The following is a 17,477-nucleotide window of genomic DNA, read 5'->3' on the forward strand; positions in this document are numbered from 1 at the left end:
CACTTTGTTTCAAATTGAGTGTGGTCTTTGGTCTACTACATAGGTAAGACTTTTATGTGTACCTGGGCTGCCTTGGTCACAGAGGTTTCAATCATTCTAAGATGTCATCCTGTCTACTTAGACCACTGAATGCAGATTAGTATCCTGGGGCCACATGGAGACCCACCTTAGTGATCTTATATGATAATTTGCTCCAGAGAGTAGACTCTGCTGGGGACTTTCTGTGAATACTCTCATCAAATCCTCATAAACCTTGCAAAGCATGTATTAACATTCCCACCCTACCGATGAGGACTCTGAGGCCCAGAGGAGGTAAAATGACTTGCCCATGGCTATAAAGTTGGTACATAGTGGATCCTAGATTAAGACTATATCTGTCTTACTGTAGATTTAACCACTACACAACAATTCGTATTTCTTTGTTTTTCAAAATAAAGATGTGGTTCAAAGAGCAAAAGAACATAATAAAAAAGTCATACTTAGTTCCATGTTCCATGTTACTGTGTCCAAAGTACTTCAGGCTGCTCTAAAGGCCTAAAGCAATACAGCTTTCAACACAGTGGTATCAGGCCCTATGGAAATAGTCAAATTCAACACAAATTTTTTTCCATCCTAGAGCCCAGGAGTTTATATGTTGTTTCCCTTCAACTTGAGTAACCTGTACTGACAGCTTACTAGGGCACAGTTTGCATTTTGTAGACATTTGCTTCCTATAAAGTAACAGATAGTAATGCTTTACACTTTGTTCATTTTCTCTTTATTTGAAAATAAAAATCATTGGTCATTTTAAACATTCTTGCCCCACCCCCCATGGAATGCAGAAGTGATGTTTATAAAAAGATAATTAAATTAGATAATTTATGATCAGAATATTATAGGTAGATCAGAAATGTACTCTCAAGTCCTCATCATTTATTGGAACAACTTTGAAATGTTCAAGTGAAGTTTGGAGCAAACATCATGTACTATTTTGCAAATTATCATGAAATATAAAAATATATTCTCTAGTTTTATCTACAATATAATTCTTAGTCATTGTCTACTCCCTAGATACATTTTTATCATATAGATATTTTTGACACAATATAGGTTTATACTGTATTGCAAGTTTTTGCTTTAACCAACACAATTTTTCTGGACTACTGAGTTATAAGCAGCTGCATTCATTCATTCATGCAATGAATAAAGGGCCAATTCTATGCTGGGCCCTGTAGTAGATACTGAAGTTACCAAGGTGAACAGGACAAGGTCTTGTTCCTCAAAAAGTTCACAGCACAGTAGGAAAAATTTCAACTATGGTAAGTGCTGTGAAGCGAAAGTATGGTGGGCAAAGGAATGAAGAGAAAACAGTATGTCCAAGTTCAGAGGCAGGAAAGCATTTATAGCCTTGCTTAGAGGAACTGGGGGTTAAAACTTAAGACACTGAAAGAGATATTGGCAGGGGATGAAATAAGTTAATTATTTTGGTCTTTATTCTAAGATCAATAAGAAGTAGGGGAGTGGTGAAATCAGAATTGTATTTAAGAATTCACTCTTGTTGTGTGTGGAGAATGGATGAGAGGAAGCAAGAGTGGAGACAGGGAGTCTAGAAACCTCTTGTAGTAGTCCAGAAGAGAGATGACAATAGTTTAGACTAGAATAATGGCAATAAAGATAAAATGAAGTAGATTAATTTAAGAACTATTTAAGAAATAGAGTTGATGTGTATAGGCTGGTGAGATTGAACAGTGAGAAGTCAAGCCAGGTTTCTGGCTTGGGAAGCAGGATAGATGAAGCACTGAAAATGGATCCCATTATGTGGGGGAAAGATTAAGAGTTCCATTTGGATGTGTTGAGTTTGAGGGCCTGGGCCCATCATTTGGAGATTTAGGCAGTTGGGGACAGACTCTACAGGGCAAGTCAGGACTAAAGGCATATTAGTAGCATGAAGGGGAAGGGGGAGACAGCTCACTGTGATCATGTAAGACAGGAATAGAAGAAGGTGAAAGACCTGAAGTAATTGGGAAGGGCAAGGTGACCTCATGAGGAAACAGTCTGAGAGGTTGAAGGCAGTTGGCTATGTGAGGCTGAAGTTTGGAGAATATTTTGGGCTGGAGCTATAGCAGGTAACATTTAGAGGATGGTAGAAAGCACGAGAGCAGAGGAGATAGCCTAGAAAATGTAGTTTTTATATCAATAGCATTTCTTCTGATAACAGCTATTGTTACTAACTTGGTTACTAAAAGTAGAGATAATCTGAATGATAATAATTTCCAAAGAAGAAGAAAGCAGAGTGACATCTAGGGACAATGTTTAAATCAGAGGATGTGAGTATATAAAGACTGTAAAAGATTTGTTCAGGTTGGACATGAATTCCTTACTTATGAACCCTATGATGCCTCTTGCTCATCCCCACCCCTATTGTCTCACCGAGGCAAGTTGGGCAAATATGGCTGTTCTCAGCTACCATGAGACGGGGAGAGTCACGGTCTGTGTATTGCCTTCTTTTCTTCTCTGGACTGGACCAAGTCCTCCCCTCAGCTAGATCTGGGGCCCTGGCCTTCCTAAGGCAGGCCCATACTTGTGAGACTATCATGACCAATGTCTCTTAGCTGCCATGGCCACCATCCCATTTCCTTCAAGTATTCCATGCAGAGAGCAACATTGTAGAAGGATCTTTGCTCCAGAGGACAAGATAGAACTATAAATATATCCCTAAGTGAATCCATGAATCAACAAATGTCACCCCTGCTTATACCAAAGTTCCCACCTTGGAGAAAATATGCAGCCAAGCAAATTTGTCTAGCATGATTTCAGCCTTGTATTAGAAAGTCATGATATAAGGATTTTAAAGTCACTCAGCCAAGAAGGGACTATATTGTCCACAGAACTGAAGAGTAAGGGCAGGGGTCAATAGCTAACCCCACCTTTTCTCACTCTCATTTCTTTTTCTACAGTAATATTTTTCTGCTTGAACATGTGGTGTTTGTCTTAAGCAATGTACTCTACCAGTAAAGATGAAAAAGCCACTCTGGGTTTCTTACATGAGAATCCCTCAGTTGGAGTTGACAAAGAATATACCTCCCTTGGCTTCAGTGGAAGACTGAAGGGCCCATACTTCCCCCTAGGCTGTCCAAGTTCCGTTTCCTTTTGCCTAAGGTGCAACCACCTAGATAGCTCTTAAAAAGATAAGCAACTGCTTCTCATTTAAGGATCTCCCTCCAGCTTCTCTTAGCTGCAATTAATCAAGAAAAAAATAGTCTCTCTTCAATCCCCTGCAATCTTTCCAGAGCAAGCTGGAAATAAAGACTCAGATTGCTTTTCACTGAATAAGCTTCCATGTCGTCCATCAAAAACTATCACAGACTTCCAGGGAATGTGCTGTTGCTAAGATATTTTGTGGTGCCACAGGCTTGAGAACCAAGTTTATGAAAACATCACAAAGGCTGGGAAAATTCCCTCCAAATGATTCTTCCTCCCCAAACCTGGCCTAGGGCTTTAGGTGCTAAATAACAACAATAATGTTAAGAGATCTTTATTATTCAAAAAATAAATAACAAGATAATGACAAGTTCACTCGGGAAACAATAGACTGCAGGTAGATACAATAGGTTTCCTTTAAATACAGTCATTTCTTGAGGAAGAGTGGGCAGGCCCAGAGCTGCTCTCTCTACTCCCCCTCCCATCTAGAATGATGGAGATAGGGACAGGGCTGAAATAAGATAAATGATTGGCAACACAGCCTGATTGTGTGTGTATGTGTGTGCGTGTGAGAGAGAGAGAGACAGAGAACAAGACAGAGAGAGAAAAAGAGGAAGGGAGGAAGGGAGGGAGGCAGGAGAGAGAAAGGATGGGAAGGGAGAGAGAGAGAGAGAGAGAGAGAGAGAGAGAGAGAGAATGAATGAGTGTCGAGGTGGCTGGTGGGGGGCAGGGTTTTCCAGTTCTCTGCTGCATTAGACTTTCTAAAGCCTGCCCCCTATATCATGGCCACATGGACCTAGAATCAACCACAATTGGATGTGAGCTGAGGCTCCCTGTTTCCCTTGTGCATCTTCACTGATAAATCAAATACATATCCACTGAAAGACACTGCAGGCAAAAATAAAAACAAAAACAAAAACTAAACTTGGCTAATTATTTGCTGTTTACTCAGAATTCAATCTGTGCATAATGGCCTTGTCTTTCCATAGGACTCTGGATGTCTGTATCAGTCAGGTTGCTGCTTCAGAATATAAGCTCTTATGGTACAGGGCCTCTTTGGGTTTCACTCACCCCATATTTCACTCATTGCAGCCCTACATGCATTGGGGTGTATAATAAATAGTTCTCCATGAGGAGGATCCTAGGGTTATAAATAGGCAGTTCAACAGGGGGTGGTCTTAACTGCTTTGCTGTATTATGAAGACTGCCAGCATTAGCTCAGCAGCAGCCTGCGAGGTTACACTGTTCAGAGTTTGAGTAAGCCAAAAGACGTGAAGCCAGTCCCATGGCTCACTTGGCTTGGATCAGTCACGTTGACAAACACCGAAGCACCGGGTTGCAATTCAAATACTCCTCCCAAGTGAATGGACTGTTGCCCACAAGGTTTGGAAGAACTCTGGGTATTTGTTGCTCTAAGTAAGATTCTCTCGGATCCACTCATTGACCTGAGGCAGAGGCTGGCTATAAATGGAGCTTGACTCGAAGCTTCCCGATTGGAACAGAAGGTGACTTGGGTATAGATGTAATAGAGTCCTTGTCTTTTAACGGCCAGTTGTTTCCCATTTTCCAGGCTTACCAAGTTGTTGCTCATGGTGTAGTATCCTTTTTGGGCCCACTGTAGGACTGTAATGGAGAGGGGAAAAATTTATATTGAGGTGAAGCATAGCATGGTTCACATTCTAACAGAAAATAAAGTTTAATGTTGATACTAGCTTCATATATGAATGGAGGTTTGGGGCATCAGGGATTCTTAAGTACCCTTCCAGCCTTCAGAGTCTATAAAGAAGCTATAACTTATAAATCTGCATGAGCTTTACAGTCAGATGGAGCGGGATTCCAGTCTAAGTTCTATTCAAGCTTGGACAAATCATTTAATCTCTCCGAGTTTCAGTTTCTCATCTGCAACACAGGCTAATATTACAGCGTATTTCAGAGACTCGTGGGGTTAAATAAAGTAACAGAGCACAGTGAGTTTCCTTCTGCCTTTAGAGTTCTTAAAGGTAATTTTCCCTTGAACTTAAGAAAGTATGAATAATTTCAAAGTTCCATATCATAAATTATGCATACCAACATTCAGGCAAAATCTTTTCTAATATTAATATTAATTTCTTCCTTTCCTTGAATTTTACAAAGCCAAAGAGTTGCCAATCCACCTAGCACAGGCTCGGCACTGAGAAAAGGAAAGCCCCCATTTCTTTCTACCTGATTATGCTATTGCAAACCTGACCTGCCTCCCACAGCAAGGACTAAATTAGGCAAGGAAGTATGAAAATAAACTTGTCATTTCACTCGGTGTTTTGATCTCCCTTGTAGTGGGCGCCACCAACTTGAAAGTACCTGTATTCTTGTGGCTAAACCCGAGTACCCACCAACAGTGTGCCATTTTCTCAGCTGAGATGTTGAGTGGGTTCAAAGTAGTGTGTGCACCCAATTTCAAATCTCAGCTTTCACAGAGAGCAAGATTGCTGGGGTGGGGGATGGGAGAGGTGAAAGTATTGATGCATTTGATTCTTGAGTTTTTTAAAAATCCTATTTGGTGGTCTTAGGCCTATCAGGGTGCAAGATCCAACTTATTAAGACTCATTCTTTAGTAATAATAGGAAAGGCATTCCAAATGCCTGACATTTCATGGCCTTCCAGACCACTCCAGAAATAACATTTTATGTTTTCACTTTTGGATCATTTGATTGAGAAAACAAGGGCAGGTTCCCTATGTTTTAGTTCACTAAGTTTACTTTTGTAAGTCCTTACCTAATTTTAGTCCTTGCTGTGGGATGTAGGTCAAGTTTGTAGCACCATGACCAGTTAAGAATGAGAGGTTTAGGACTGGCATGGGGTGAGGAGTGTTACTGTCTTTTCAAATGATCTCTTACAAACCTACTGTGATGCAGACTATAAAGTATACTAGAACCAGTATCAATCATGGGCCTTTAGGTAGAATCTGAACATCATGAAATATATCTAAGGGCAATGTGAACAAAGACCAGTGGGAAGCTATTCTTCTAGGAGGTATCTCTGTTGCTGTCATCCAATCCAGATGGTTGCTGTCATGTGGATGGCCACCCTGGACATGCCAATGTAGTTGCAATGTTCTCCCATAGTGTATTTTCTGAGAAAGGGGTGCTTGGCAGAATTATTAAATATTATGGAAATAACTGGTATTAATGAAGGGTTTTAGGCCACTCTTCTGACAATTAACAGTGAAATAAACTAAGTAATGACACCTTATATTTGCATAGCACTTGACAACATAACTTTCTTCCACATTAGCTGATTTTGATGCTCAGAGTCACTCTTAAGTGAGGCAGGAAGCTGCTATATAGGTAAAGGAACATGCCTAAGGTCACCCAGTAAGTGATAGTCATGATTCTTGAACCTCAGTGTCAAAAACTTCCTATCCAGTGCTCGTACTTCCAAATCATGATCCACAGGAACCATGTGTATACCCACTGAGAAGCCTAAACCCTACCTCAGAGATGAGGCTATGTCTCCTCTCGTTCTCTCTCTCTCTTCTTTCCTCCCTCCCTCCTTCTCCCTGTCTCTGTCTCTGTCTGTCTCTGTCTCTCTCTGTCTCTACCTCTGTCTCTCTCTGTCTCTCTCTGTCTCTCTGTCTCTCTGTCTCTCTCATACATACACACATTGTTTAGAAGTCCATTCTGAAGCACTGTGCTGAATTTTTCAAAGACTACTCTGATGATCTCAGACTGCATTTATGTAAATGGGGAATTTTATACATGTTTCCATCCATTTATCAGATATGAGACATTCTCCAGCATCAGCTATCAGGAGGTACAGATTTGGGGGGTGGTGGGTAAGATCTAAGGGCTAGAATAATGGTGGAACATATACGGAAATAAAATCATTCAGGGTTTAAAAGATTACAGTATGTCATCTGTTGTTGTTACTTCATTGGAAAATATAACATCCTGGCATCTATTGATCTTTGCAGAATGATTTTACCCTTAATTTTCCTGAGGTTGGCCCCAATGAGGCTGAGGTTAATCATGCCGGGATTGACAGATGGTAGGAAACACCCCCCGAGGCCCACTTACACACAGCAAAGAAGGGTTAGGATGAGGGATATTCCAAGTCAGGAAGTCACTACCTGCCATCTTTTCTATGTTGTCAGAATAATGGTCCCTCCACCAGTAATTCATCATTTAGAATCAACCATTGAGCAAGAACATAATGAGAACATCAGGATTGCCGTTCTACCTCCTTTTGTCCCTCCAAGTCCCATTTGTACATTTGAGCTCCCTTTGAAGACAAAGGAAAGCATATGAGAGACGTATGGGTAGGTCTGTAAATTAGGCCCCAGAGAAAGAGAGGAGCTTAATCATTAGGCTGCATTGTGTCAGCATCCAAGCTTTCCCTCTTGGGTGGCTGATGTTCAGATGCTTCTGGACTTACCAGATGCTGTTTTACTACTGGCTTCACTTATGACATGTGCTGCAATTTGAGGATCCTGATCACCTGAAATGAAACCAAAAGCAAACTCAGGCCAAAGTAATACAAAACTGCCCATGGAACTATTTGGTCTAGTTGTACAGCTGTGTAATAGAGACTGTGCTTAAACAGGTTATGTAAAAGGAAGGATAGAATGGGCTGATATCCTCACAGGGGGACAAGCTGGTTTCTAAAATCTGAACAACTGAATTGGTTATTTCCACTGATTCCATTCTTCTAATAGTTGTTCAGTACTCAATTCCTCTTTACATAGATTGACATAGGCTAAAAATACTGAACTTCATTAAACATATTTTGAATCTTGTTTCTAGGAACAACTTTCATCCACTGGGAATTTTAATAGGCCCCAAGACTATACCTGCACAATTAGCAGTAAGATGCTTATGGTGTCTGATTTGGTCAAGCAATTGGCCAAATTATTGTATCTATCTCTAATTGCTTCTCCTGTAAAAGGCTTGCTTCTTAACTAGATGTGCTTATCTCCTAAATGCAAAGACTTTGTGAAAGTTTCTCTTTTTTTTTTCTGGTAAGGAGCCTGGTGCCAAACACTTTGTAGGTGCCCTATAAATATTGAGTCAAATAAATTAACAGTTTTGTTAAATTTATCATTTTCCTGAAGACTGCTAGGTAGCATCCACATGAACTGTTTCCTCAAGTTTCACTGTAATTAGCAGATAACATGACACCACTCAACATACCTTACAGTTATTCTGAAGACAAAACCATCATGAAAATCATATCATCCTTTACATCTAGATCAATAGTTAAAGCAAGCACTGAATACTCTCTTTGCCTCAGAAAACAGTATCTGTATCTCTATGTATGTAGACATGTATTTTTTGTCTGTATTGACTTCACAAAACCCATAGCATCATTTTCACTGACTTTGTGATATAATAGTATCTCCAAAAACACTCATCTACCAACACTTCATCTTTCCCACACTCAGCTGCTCTGGTCACTCCAGGCATTATTGTGTTTGGTTTGGGGTGCTACTTTCTAAGAGAAACAGGGAAAGTTAGGGTGTCATCTAGAAAAGGAGGCAACCAGGAGAGGAAAGGGCCCGGAAAGGGTCATAGTAGAAGACACTGGGGAGGTTTTGTCTGGAGAGGAAAATGCTCAGGGGTCATGATTGCCATTTTCAACATCTGGACAGCTGCTGTGTAGACAAGGAATTATACTTTGTTTCATATGGCCCCAGAAAACAGAATTGGATCTAGTGAGTGGAGATTACAGGAACAAATTTCAACTTCAGAGAAGAAAAAAACTTCTCTCATGTAACATAATAAACTTATTGTAATTATTAGAACCATTCAAAGATGGATCAGGCTGCTTTATGAGATAGAAAGTGCCTAGGCATGTTCAATCAGAGGCCAGATGCTCAGTGTTGTTGCGAAGGAGATTTGTGCTTTGGGCACGGTGCTGGATTTTAGAACCATCAAGACTTCTTCCAAGCCTGAGATGTTCAAGATGCTCTGACATCAAGAACAGGACAAAGAATAGAACGTTGTGACACTGATTCACTCCTTGATCCCAGGGGCTCCACTAGTCATGGTTCCTCATGAAAAACTTGTATCATTGAGCAATGAATGCCACTGCTACCAAATGATGACTTTCTTATCACCTTATCTTCTGTAGGTGGTACTAGGCTGTATGGTTGCTTTGATTAAGGTACTGAAGATAATAAAATTTCTTCATACTTGGTATTATCAGCATTAAAGGAACCCAACCCTCCCCATAAATATGTACATACAAAGCCTTTCTAAATCACAGGCAGCAGAAAGTGTCAATTTTCCAATCGTGTTCCTGTTTTATTTCCAGGCCTAAAAGTTATCTGATTTAACACTAGGTTGTTTAGTATAATCAGTTTTATAAAGATTCCTTTCAGTTTTTAAGTATTCATAGAAACTGGTAAGTAGCAACCTACCTTTTTGCATTTGAAAATTTTCTTCTTTCTCCTTCACTTCATTTCCCATTATATCCTGAAATAAGAATCATTACAAAAGGTCATTTGGGCAGGAACTCTGCTGTGGGGTTTTAGAGGTATCACTCATTTGGCATTCATCCTTACTCTGTTGCCTGGTTCTGGTGAGGATCATCATATGGACTCAGCCCCTGTCATTAATTTCTTCATACTAATTGGGATCCCATGGCCCTGTCAGATGAGCTGATAGCCCAGGAAGGCCAGGAGTGGATCTGGAAGCAGAATCTGGGCTTCATTATCTCCATTCCAGCACTCTTACCAGACCAGAGTCTGTGATATTGACTCTTCCTGTGACTCTAACCTCCTTGGCTTTGACAGGTATTGACAAATGATGTTGAATGGGGAGATGATTTTATCCTGGGAATTGGTGTATAAAATATTATTAAACATAAAGCATAGTGTGTATCTTTTAGAATAAAATTGGTCTGATATCTCTTAGGAAATGTTTAATCTTGAGAAGGAATCCTGGACTATGAAAAACTCCTCAGACATTTTTTTTTTATTTTGTTGTTCCTTTCAATGGGTTAAGGGTATTCACTTGTTGGTTGTGTGCCCTTGTGTGGCCTGTATTTATTTCGAATAATCAGCATACAGGAAACACAGGTAATCTCTCAATGCTGCTGATGTTCAAAAGCAAATGCAACACTTCTTCATGGGGTTTCTTTTCACTTACCAACTGAAGGAAGGCTAGAGGTACTTAAAGAAGCTAATAGGGACTGCCATCAACACAGGTCAAAATATAATAAAAAGCTATTGCCGCCATTTTAAAGATACTGAATAAAAGGCCTGGAGGGCTTAACTGGCTGTCATGATGTCTCCCAAATAATCTGAGGATGAAGCCAAGAGTCAAAACCTTGAGATCACATTCTTAGACCAGGACTTAACTACACTATCACCCTGTACTCTGAATACAAGGGAGGAAGACAGTAGTGTTCATTTCCTGTAATCAAAGTCTTGTGCTCCTTCCCATTACTGGAATCAACTTTCTACAGGGCCTTTTCTGCCCCCTTCCTCCCATAGTAGGAATTTGTGTTGCTGTTGAGTGCCTTCTTGTAGGCTCAGCTCAGTTATCAGATGTGAGAGTTTAAGTCACAGAGCCTAAAGGGGAATCTGTGCCTCAAAGCACTCACATGGGCTGCAGAGTCTCAACTTTCCACTTGAGCTGAAGTGTGGCACTGTGAAAATGCGGCAACAGGAAAATGTTTGTGAGATAACAAGTAAACAAATGAGTATTTAGTGTCTTTTCAAAAAGTTGAGTGTGATGATCGAGATCGAGATACTTTCAGGCTAGGTGGTTGCATTGGTGTCAGGGTTTAGCCAAGATGAAAATGTAAAGTCAGCAAAGTTTGTCTTTTATGCACCTAGCCTTGCCTTTCCGTGAACTTTCCCCCAACCACACTCCCCAGAGCCTTTTATCGCTTTACTCCCCACCTCAACCGAAACACTTTTTAAAGTTGACTTTCAGAAAATCTGGGATTAGTTATTTCTCTCAGTGAGAACTCAATGCAGCAGGTATAGACAGGTTGACCTTTAACTTAAAAAGGAAGCTCTTTGACCTTATCAAAAACATCTCAGGCATTGATGGGCAGACAATCATGGAACTGATCATTGTAGCAGAGGGTGGGGTGGGTAGTAAGTTTTAATGTAAAATTATACTATTCTGCCTCCACTTAACATAATCTCTGAATCCCATCTTCCCCCCAAAGTAACAGCTTGGTGTTACCTGCCTTAGGGGATAATGAGTTCCTTGTCATTAGAGGTGTTCAAACAGATTGGGGCACCACTTGTTAGAAACTCTGGGGAGAAGACAAGTTCTGGTTCGATAATTAGATGCAATGATTTCTAAGACCCCCTAAAGTACTATTATTCAGAGCCCCAAAATTCAAACCTTGGGTTGCTTTGGGCCAGTCAAATTATGACCCAGAAAGAGAGCCTGCTAACATTAGGTAAGAATATAAAAATCTAATTTAGGGTTATTATGTAGTTGGCCTGCTAGGTTAAAAAAAAATCCAAAATATTGTTTTAAGATGAGGAATTTGGGGAGATGGATATTGGAAAGAAGTTCAGACATTGGAAGAGGATTGAGTAGCTGGAAGACTTTGGGTCTCTCTATTGTATCATATATACAGATGATATTGACTAGGATTCCACCCCTGCTGCAATAGAGGTAAGGGGCTTCCTCTGTCACATGTAAAGAACCCCTGTTGACATACCTGAGAAGGTCTGACTTTTTAGAATATGAAACTTTGGAGCTCTCACTTTACACAATGTAAATATAAGCAGGGAGGCCAAACTGGCTGTTTTCCTTATTCCTTTCCCGGGTGGCTGATTTGGGAAGCCATGATGAATTGGCAGTTCAGGTGTAAAACTCTCAGTAAGAAAGAGAGAGGGAGGGAAAAATCAACAGCCACTCTCACTGCCGCTGGAGAGAACTGAAGGCCGATTACATAATTACAGAATGTCGGAGTTGGTAGTGCCCTTATAGATAATCTCGGCCCTCTCATTTTATAGATGAGAAAACTGAGATCTAGAGAGATGAACTCATTTGTGCAAAATCACACAACCAAGTACATTATATATGCTATTTGAATTATTAACCATTGTTATGAAAGTGACTTTATTCACATTTAAATTTGCAACACTTTCCAATACCCTGTAATACTGGCAGAAGCCTCAAACCCCAGAGAAACTCAAATCATTTACAAGACTTGCAAATATAGAGTTAAGAGTCTTCATCTAAAACCTAGATTAATGTAAAGAACCTAAAAGCCAGCAGAAGATTTGAGCTGTGTTCTGATTCCCATAGGTGACTTGGGAATAAAGTCTTAGAGTCTTCACTACTGGATTAGATTACACATTGGGGACAATCTGGAGGACAGGAACAAGCTCAGAAATAAGATCTCAAACCCTTCACTCCCGGGTTAAATCACACATCATCTATATATGAGAAGTAACTCCTCTTGGTTCACCCAGATACCTACCCACCTGTCCTCAATGTGGAGTGCTGCCTCCTGTTCATGACCCCAAAGTGAACTGAGGACCAGGGGTATATGACTTAGGGTTCTGAGAGGGAAAGAGGTAGAAAGATTTCTTAATCTTCTGCTTCAGGAGAACGAGCCCCTAGACTCCTTGTCTATGACGATGGAATTAATGTTGTAGGTGCATCCTCAATAAACGTTTTAAAAATTCTTGTTTTAGGTACCCATTATATGACTTCATGCTGAGTATCAAGCTGTTGGACTAAAAAGCTCCAAACTCTCTCTGCCTCAGGTCTTTACTGACCCTAAAGGGGACTGGCTTCATGAACAAGTTGTATTATATGGGATCCAATTTGAGCGATACTGAGAAGGTCCATTCCCCATTCCCCCACGCCTCTCCTCACACTAAAAGGAAAAGATACCACTTTCATGGCTTCTGAAATTCCATCATAAAAAATGCATTCCTTTATATGTTAGAATTTATCAGTCTTCAGAAGTCCCTACTATCCCCAGTAAAGGCAATACCTTAACCTGTGGCCTACTGATATTGCAGCGACCAATGGTTATCACTTCCCTGGGAATGTGGGGCCAGACCATGGGTACACAGTGAAAAGGCATCAAGGTTTGGATGGAAAGAAAACAAAATGTGTAAAACAAACTTGGTATTCTTTATAATTTTCCCAGAAGCAATTACATGTACTAGCTCATGTATATGTGCGAATGTGCCTATGAGAGTGCGCATTTTCCCTTTTTTGTCAATAACATTCCTATGAATGTGCACACTTCCAAGTTTCCATTTCCTTTTAACATAGGATTTTGGCTTCATTCTTGCCTTTTATTTATTTATTTATTTATTTATTCATTTATTTATTTATTTTTGGACACACATACTTATGTATGTATTTGTATGTATATATGTATGTATAACAAATGTTTAAACTTTTACATTGTCAGGTTTCAGTTTCCCAACCTAGCAGAAGTACTAGAACTTTTTGATAATACTTTTACCAACAAATGAACTCTTTACCTTGACGAAAGCTTCAAACTGGCTTCTAATTTCCTCACAGTTCAGTAAGGATAAGGACCTCTCTCCTTTGTTGCATCTCTGTATCATTTTCATGAACACAAAATCTTCATGAAGATTCCTTTCATCTTCTATCTATTTATGAAAGAATAGGGACATGAGAAATGTAACTCTGAAAGAAAATGTAGCTAATGATGTCTACCTCTCCATTCACTTGCAAGGCATCAACAACAGGAGAAGGACTTTGCAGATATAAATAGGTAATAAAAAGCGATCGATATTTGGTATTAGCAGTTTAAAAATCTACAAAAGTCGGCAACTAAAATTTCATATTATCTGTAACTCTAGGTAGAAATCACAGTTATTCTAATAAAATTTTATCACAAAATGTATATTTTTCAATGTATCATAGTAGCAACATTCTACAATTGTCATATTTCCCATTGTTCCAGAAATGATTGCTCATTATAAACATAGCCTATAAAATAGTTCTCTGCTGAGCTAATATGTCCACTTCATTTTAGTGTTTGTGATTCAGTACTTAATAAAAAGAAGTAAATTTGCAATGTGCATCAATTAACTAAGTTCTAATTACATCTCTCTTTCGTTTTAACTTTAGTGTTGGTAAAAAAAAATTTACATTTAAAAAAGTCATCTTTCATTTCCAAAGTTAACAAGATATTTTATTTTCCAATGTCTTAGAATAATTAAATATATGGAATTTGCTTGTATAATCAACTAATTCTGTGCTGTTTTCTTGTTTTAAGATTAAATTTTTGGTTTCAAAACAAGATGCAGTTAGCCGGCGGCTTTCACTGTCATTAAGAGCACACCTAAATGCTACGGCAAATTTGAGTCTACCCAGGTCAATATTTCCCTTGTAGAGGCTAGACTTATGTCCAGGCTTTGATTGGAGAGCCCACCAGACCAAACACAAGCAAACAACCAGACCCAGAAACCCTCCTCTTTTCTCATCAGTAAAACGTAAAATTTGAGTGACCCAATTAATTGCTTCAACTATGATTGCCCCACTTTATCCTGATAGAAAACTTCATGGCCTTAATTCTAGGTTGGCATCCCAATAGAGGACACTCAAGCATCCCTGAGAAAAATGTAGTGTACAGATGTTGTACATCCAAGGTTTCCACATCCAAACTTTTAGGAATGGCCAGATAACTGATCAAATTTCTCCTTTTCATCTATGATTAATATTTTGTCAACACAGGCAATAATACCCAGACGTAAACTATTTATTTTACCATAGAAACATTTTTCTTTTAAATTTCCGACTAGAGAAGAAAATCAATTTGATCTGAAATGTTCAGATTAGCATGAACATGGATAAATCCCCAAATTTGCAGTCTTTTAGTAAAAGTGGTTTTGGTGAAGTGAGTAAACACATCGAGACAGGATAACTCCTAAAGATTATCTTTTCCTAAGAATGTAAAACAATCTACTAAGTTATTCTATTCTTTTGTTCCTGCAAGTCCAACCATTTAAGAATGTAAAACATCTCAGAGGGAAACTGAGCAACTTGTAACTACACTCAGCATTTGAAGAATTATGCAGAGAAAGCCACTTTTACTAAAAGACTGCAAATTTGGGGATTTATCCATGTTCATGCTAATCTGAAGCACTACAAAATTTCAGATCAAATTGATTTTCTTCTCTAGTCAGAAATTTAAAAGAAAAATGTCTCTATGGTAAAATAAATAGTTTACTTCTTAAGCAAAACTTTAGCAAATAATTATAGCTAATGCCTACATAGTGTTTACTCTTTTCCAGGCTCCATCTAAGTTCATTACAAGACTAAATTCATTTTATCTATGAGGTGGATACCATTATAATTCACATTTCTCAGACATGGAAACTAAGACACAAAAATGAAAAATAACTTGCCTAGGATCACAGAGCTAGTAGGAGGCAGAGTTAAGATTTGAATGGAGGCAGTCTGACTCCGGAGCCCAAGATCTTGCCCAGAGACAAGAATAGGAGACTTCACTAACTAGACAACAAACATTATGGCACAAGATATTCATCTATTTGGGTTTCTACCATTGGCCATCATTTGGGTAGAACTAAAACCAAACAACTCACAAATAAGGACCCCAGATTAGGTTAATAAAGGCTCATAGTTCATCTTACCTTGTCCAATCTTCTGTGAAGATACACAGCAAAAAGTGCTGACCCAATCATCTGGGTGATAAGAAAAACAGTAAGTAAATACATAAAAATTTTCATACTGACAGGTGGTCCACTGGCCACAGATCGAGGAGAAGTTTGGCTATATGTTTCGATCATGCTGCTTTAGAGTTGAAATTATATCTTCTGCCTGAGAAGGTGGCAGAGGCAGCATGAGAAGACTGTCAAAGTAGCCACCTTACTCAGGATTAGTTAAGAGCGCACAATCGTCGCAGCCCACACTTCCTGGAAAATGTGCTTCGTAGTCTTCTCTCCCAGCAAAAAAGTTACGTAAAGGTTTTTTTTTTTTTTTTAATTATACCCATATCATTCACATCCAGGCTTTCCCTTTTGTTAGTAAAGAAGAAACAAGTTTCTTCTTCCATACATTCATTCTTGCCTTGAAATGTCATAGACTTCTTAACAGACAATGGCAGTATTTTCCTATAGCTGTCTAACGTTTTGGGTTCACCAGTTTCAAGGAAAGTGATAAATTAATCCACCAGCAACAGACTTATTTCAATTTCATTCTTACTAATGTAAAGCGGGAACCTGGTATATGGGGAAAGAAAGAAATGTCAACAAAAGTTTGGATTGATTTTATGACTGGTGTGTTGCTAGCTAATTGCTTCTCAAGACTTCTTTAATGTTTAAACACAACAAAATCCTGGCAGTGTTTCCGGTCAAGTCTACATAACATAAGTGAAAAGAAGTGCTGATAATTATTAAATAAAATTTAACTGGAAAGATAATTCAAGAAAAATAAATTTCTCAAAGGCCAAGAGAAGTAGGGTCTTAAGGAAAATCAGGCCAAAACTCTGCAATTGAGGTTAAAGTAGGAATATTAGCTTGAATTAGCCCAATTGCCTGTCTACACTGTTCTAATTCATCAGATAATTGCTGATGCTGATGTAACTGTTCAGAATAGGGGGAATAAGCTGCAGTTAAGAGACCTGAATTCTAGCCCTTGTTTTACCAATAATTTGTTATGGACTTTGGGCAAATCACTTTGCCTCTCTACACCTCGGTTTCTTCATATCCAAAGGGAACGGTTGCACTTGTTTTGCCTATTGTATAGGTTGTTGTGAAGATCGAAAAATATGTAAATGAAAGATATTTGAAATGTGTTATGCAATAGACAACTCTCATCCTGAATTTTTTGGGGGGAGTTCGTTTAGCCTAAGCTATGAGTTTTCCAAATAATAGCCAACTCCTTACATACTAGTAAAAAAAAAGAACAACAACAACATCAAAAAACACCCGAAGTTTTGACAAGTTGAATCATTAGGTGTGTAGGATTATGCATTTCTGAATGGCTTTAGCATAGCCTTATCAGGTTGCCTTAGAAATAAAACCAGCTGTGGAAATCCCTACCCCATATCCCAACCTGGTCTAGAAACCAGGATAAGATTGCTTTGGTGATTCCTATAAAATTGTTTTGAGAGACAAATAGGAAATGTAACAAAATGCTCCGATAGGCATGCTATCTGTAGAGTTAGCACCTGCTCTCTTCCCCTCCCACGCACCAGCATCCTGTCCTGGGCCCAGATCTGTGTAGCTCTTCACTACATCTGCCAAGTAGGTGGCTTCAATGCACGTGATAAACTTTGATCAGTCAAGTCAGAGGCTTCAGTTCTTAGACAAGTAAACTTTGTTCCACTGA

At 39.1% G+C, this 17,477-nt stretch overlaps 1 protein-coding gene across 1 annotated transcript; it reads right to left on the reverse strand.

The window, feature by feature from the left end:
• Positions 1–3,849: 3,849 nt before the first annotated feature.
• On the reverse strand, positions 3,850–16,006 carry CD40LG (CD40 ligand). Its single transcript, XM_039874877.1, has 5 exons — positions 15,779–16,006; positions 13,637–13,768; positions 9,575–9,629; positions 7,591–7,653; positions 3,850–4,803 (listed from the first exon to the last, which is right to left on the reverse strand). The coding sequence occupies exons 1-5, from the start codon at positions 15,932–15,934 to the stop codon at positions 4,427–4,429; spliced, it is 783 nt and encodes a 260-aa protein (XP_039730811.1). The 5' UTR covers positions 15,935–16,006; the 3' UTR covers positions 3,850–4,426.
• Between the last annotated feature and the right edge of the window lie 1,471 nt (positions 16,007–17,477).

This window comes from Pteropus medius, unplaced genomic scaffold (genome assembly GCF_902729225.1).
Source record: "Pteropus medius unplaced genomic scaffold, Ma_sr-lr_union100, whole genome shotgun sequence".
NCBI lineage: Eukaryota > Metazoa > Chordata > Mammalia > Chiroptera > Pteropodidae > Pteropus > Pteropus medius.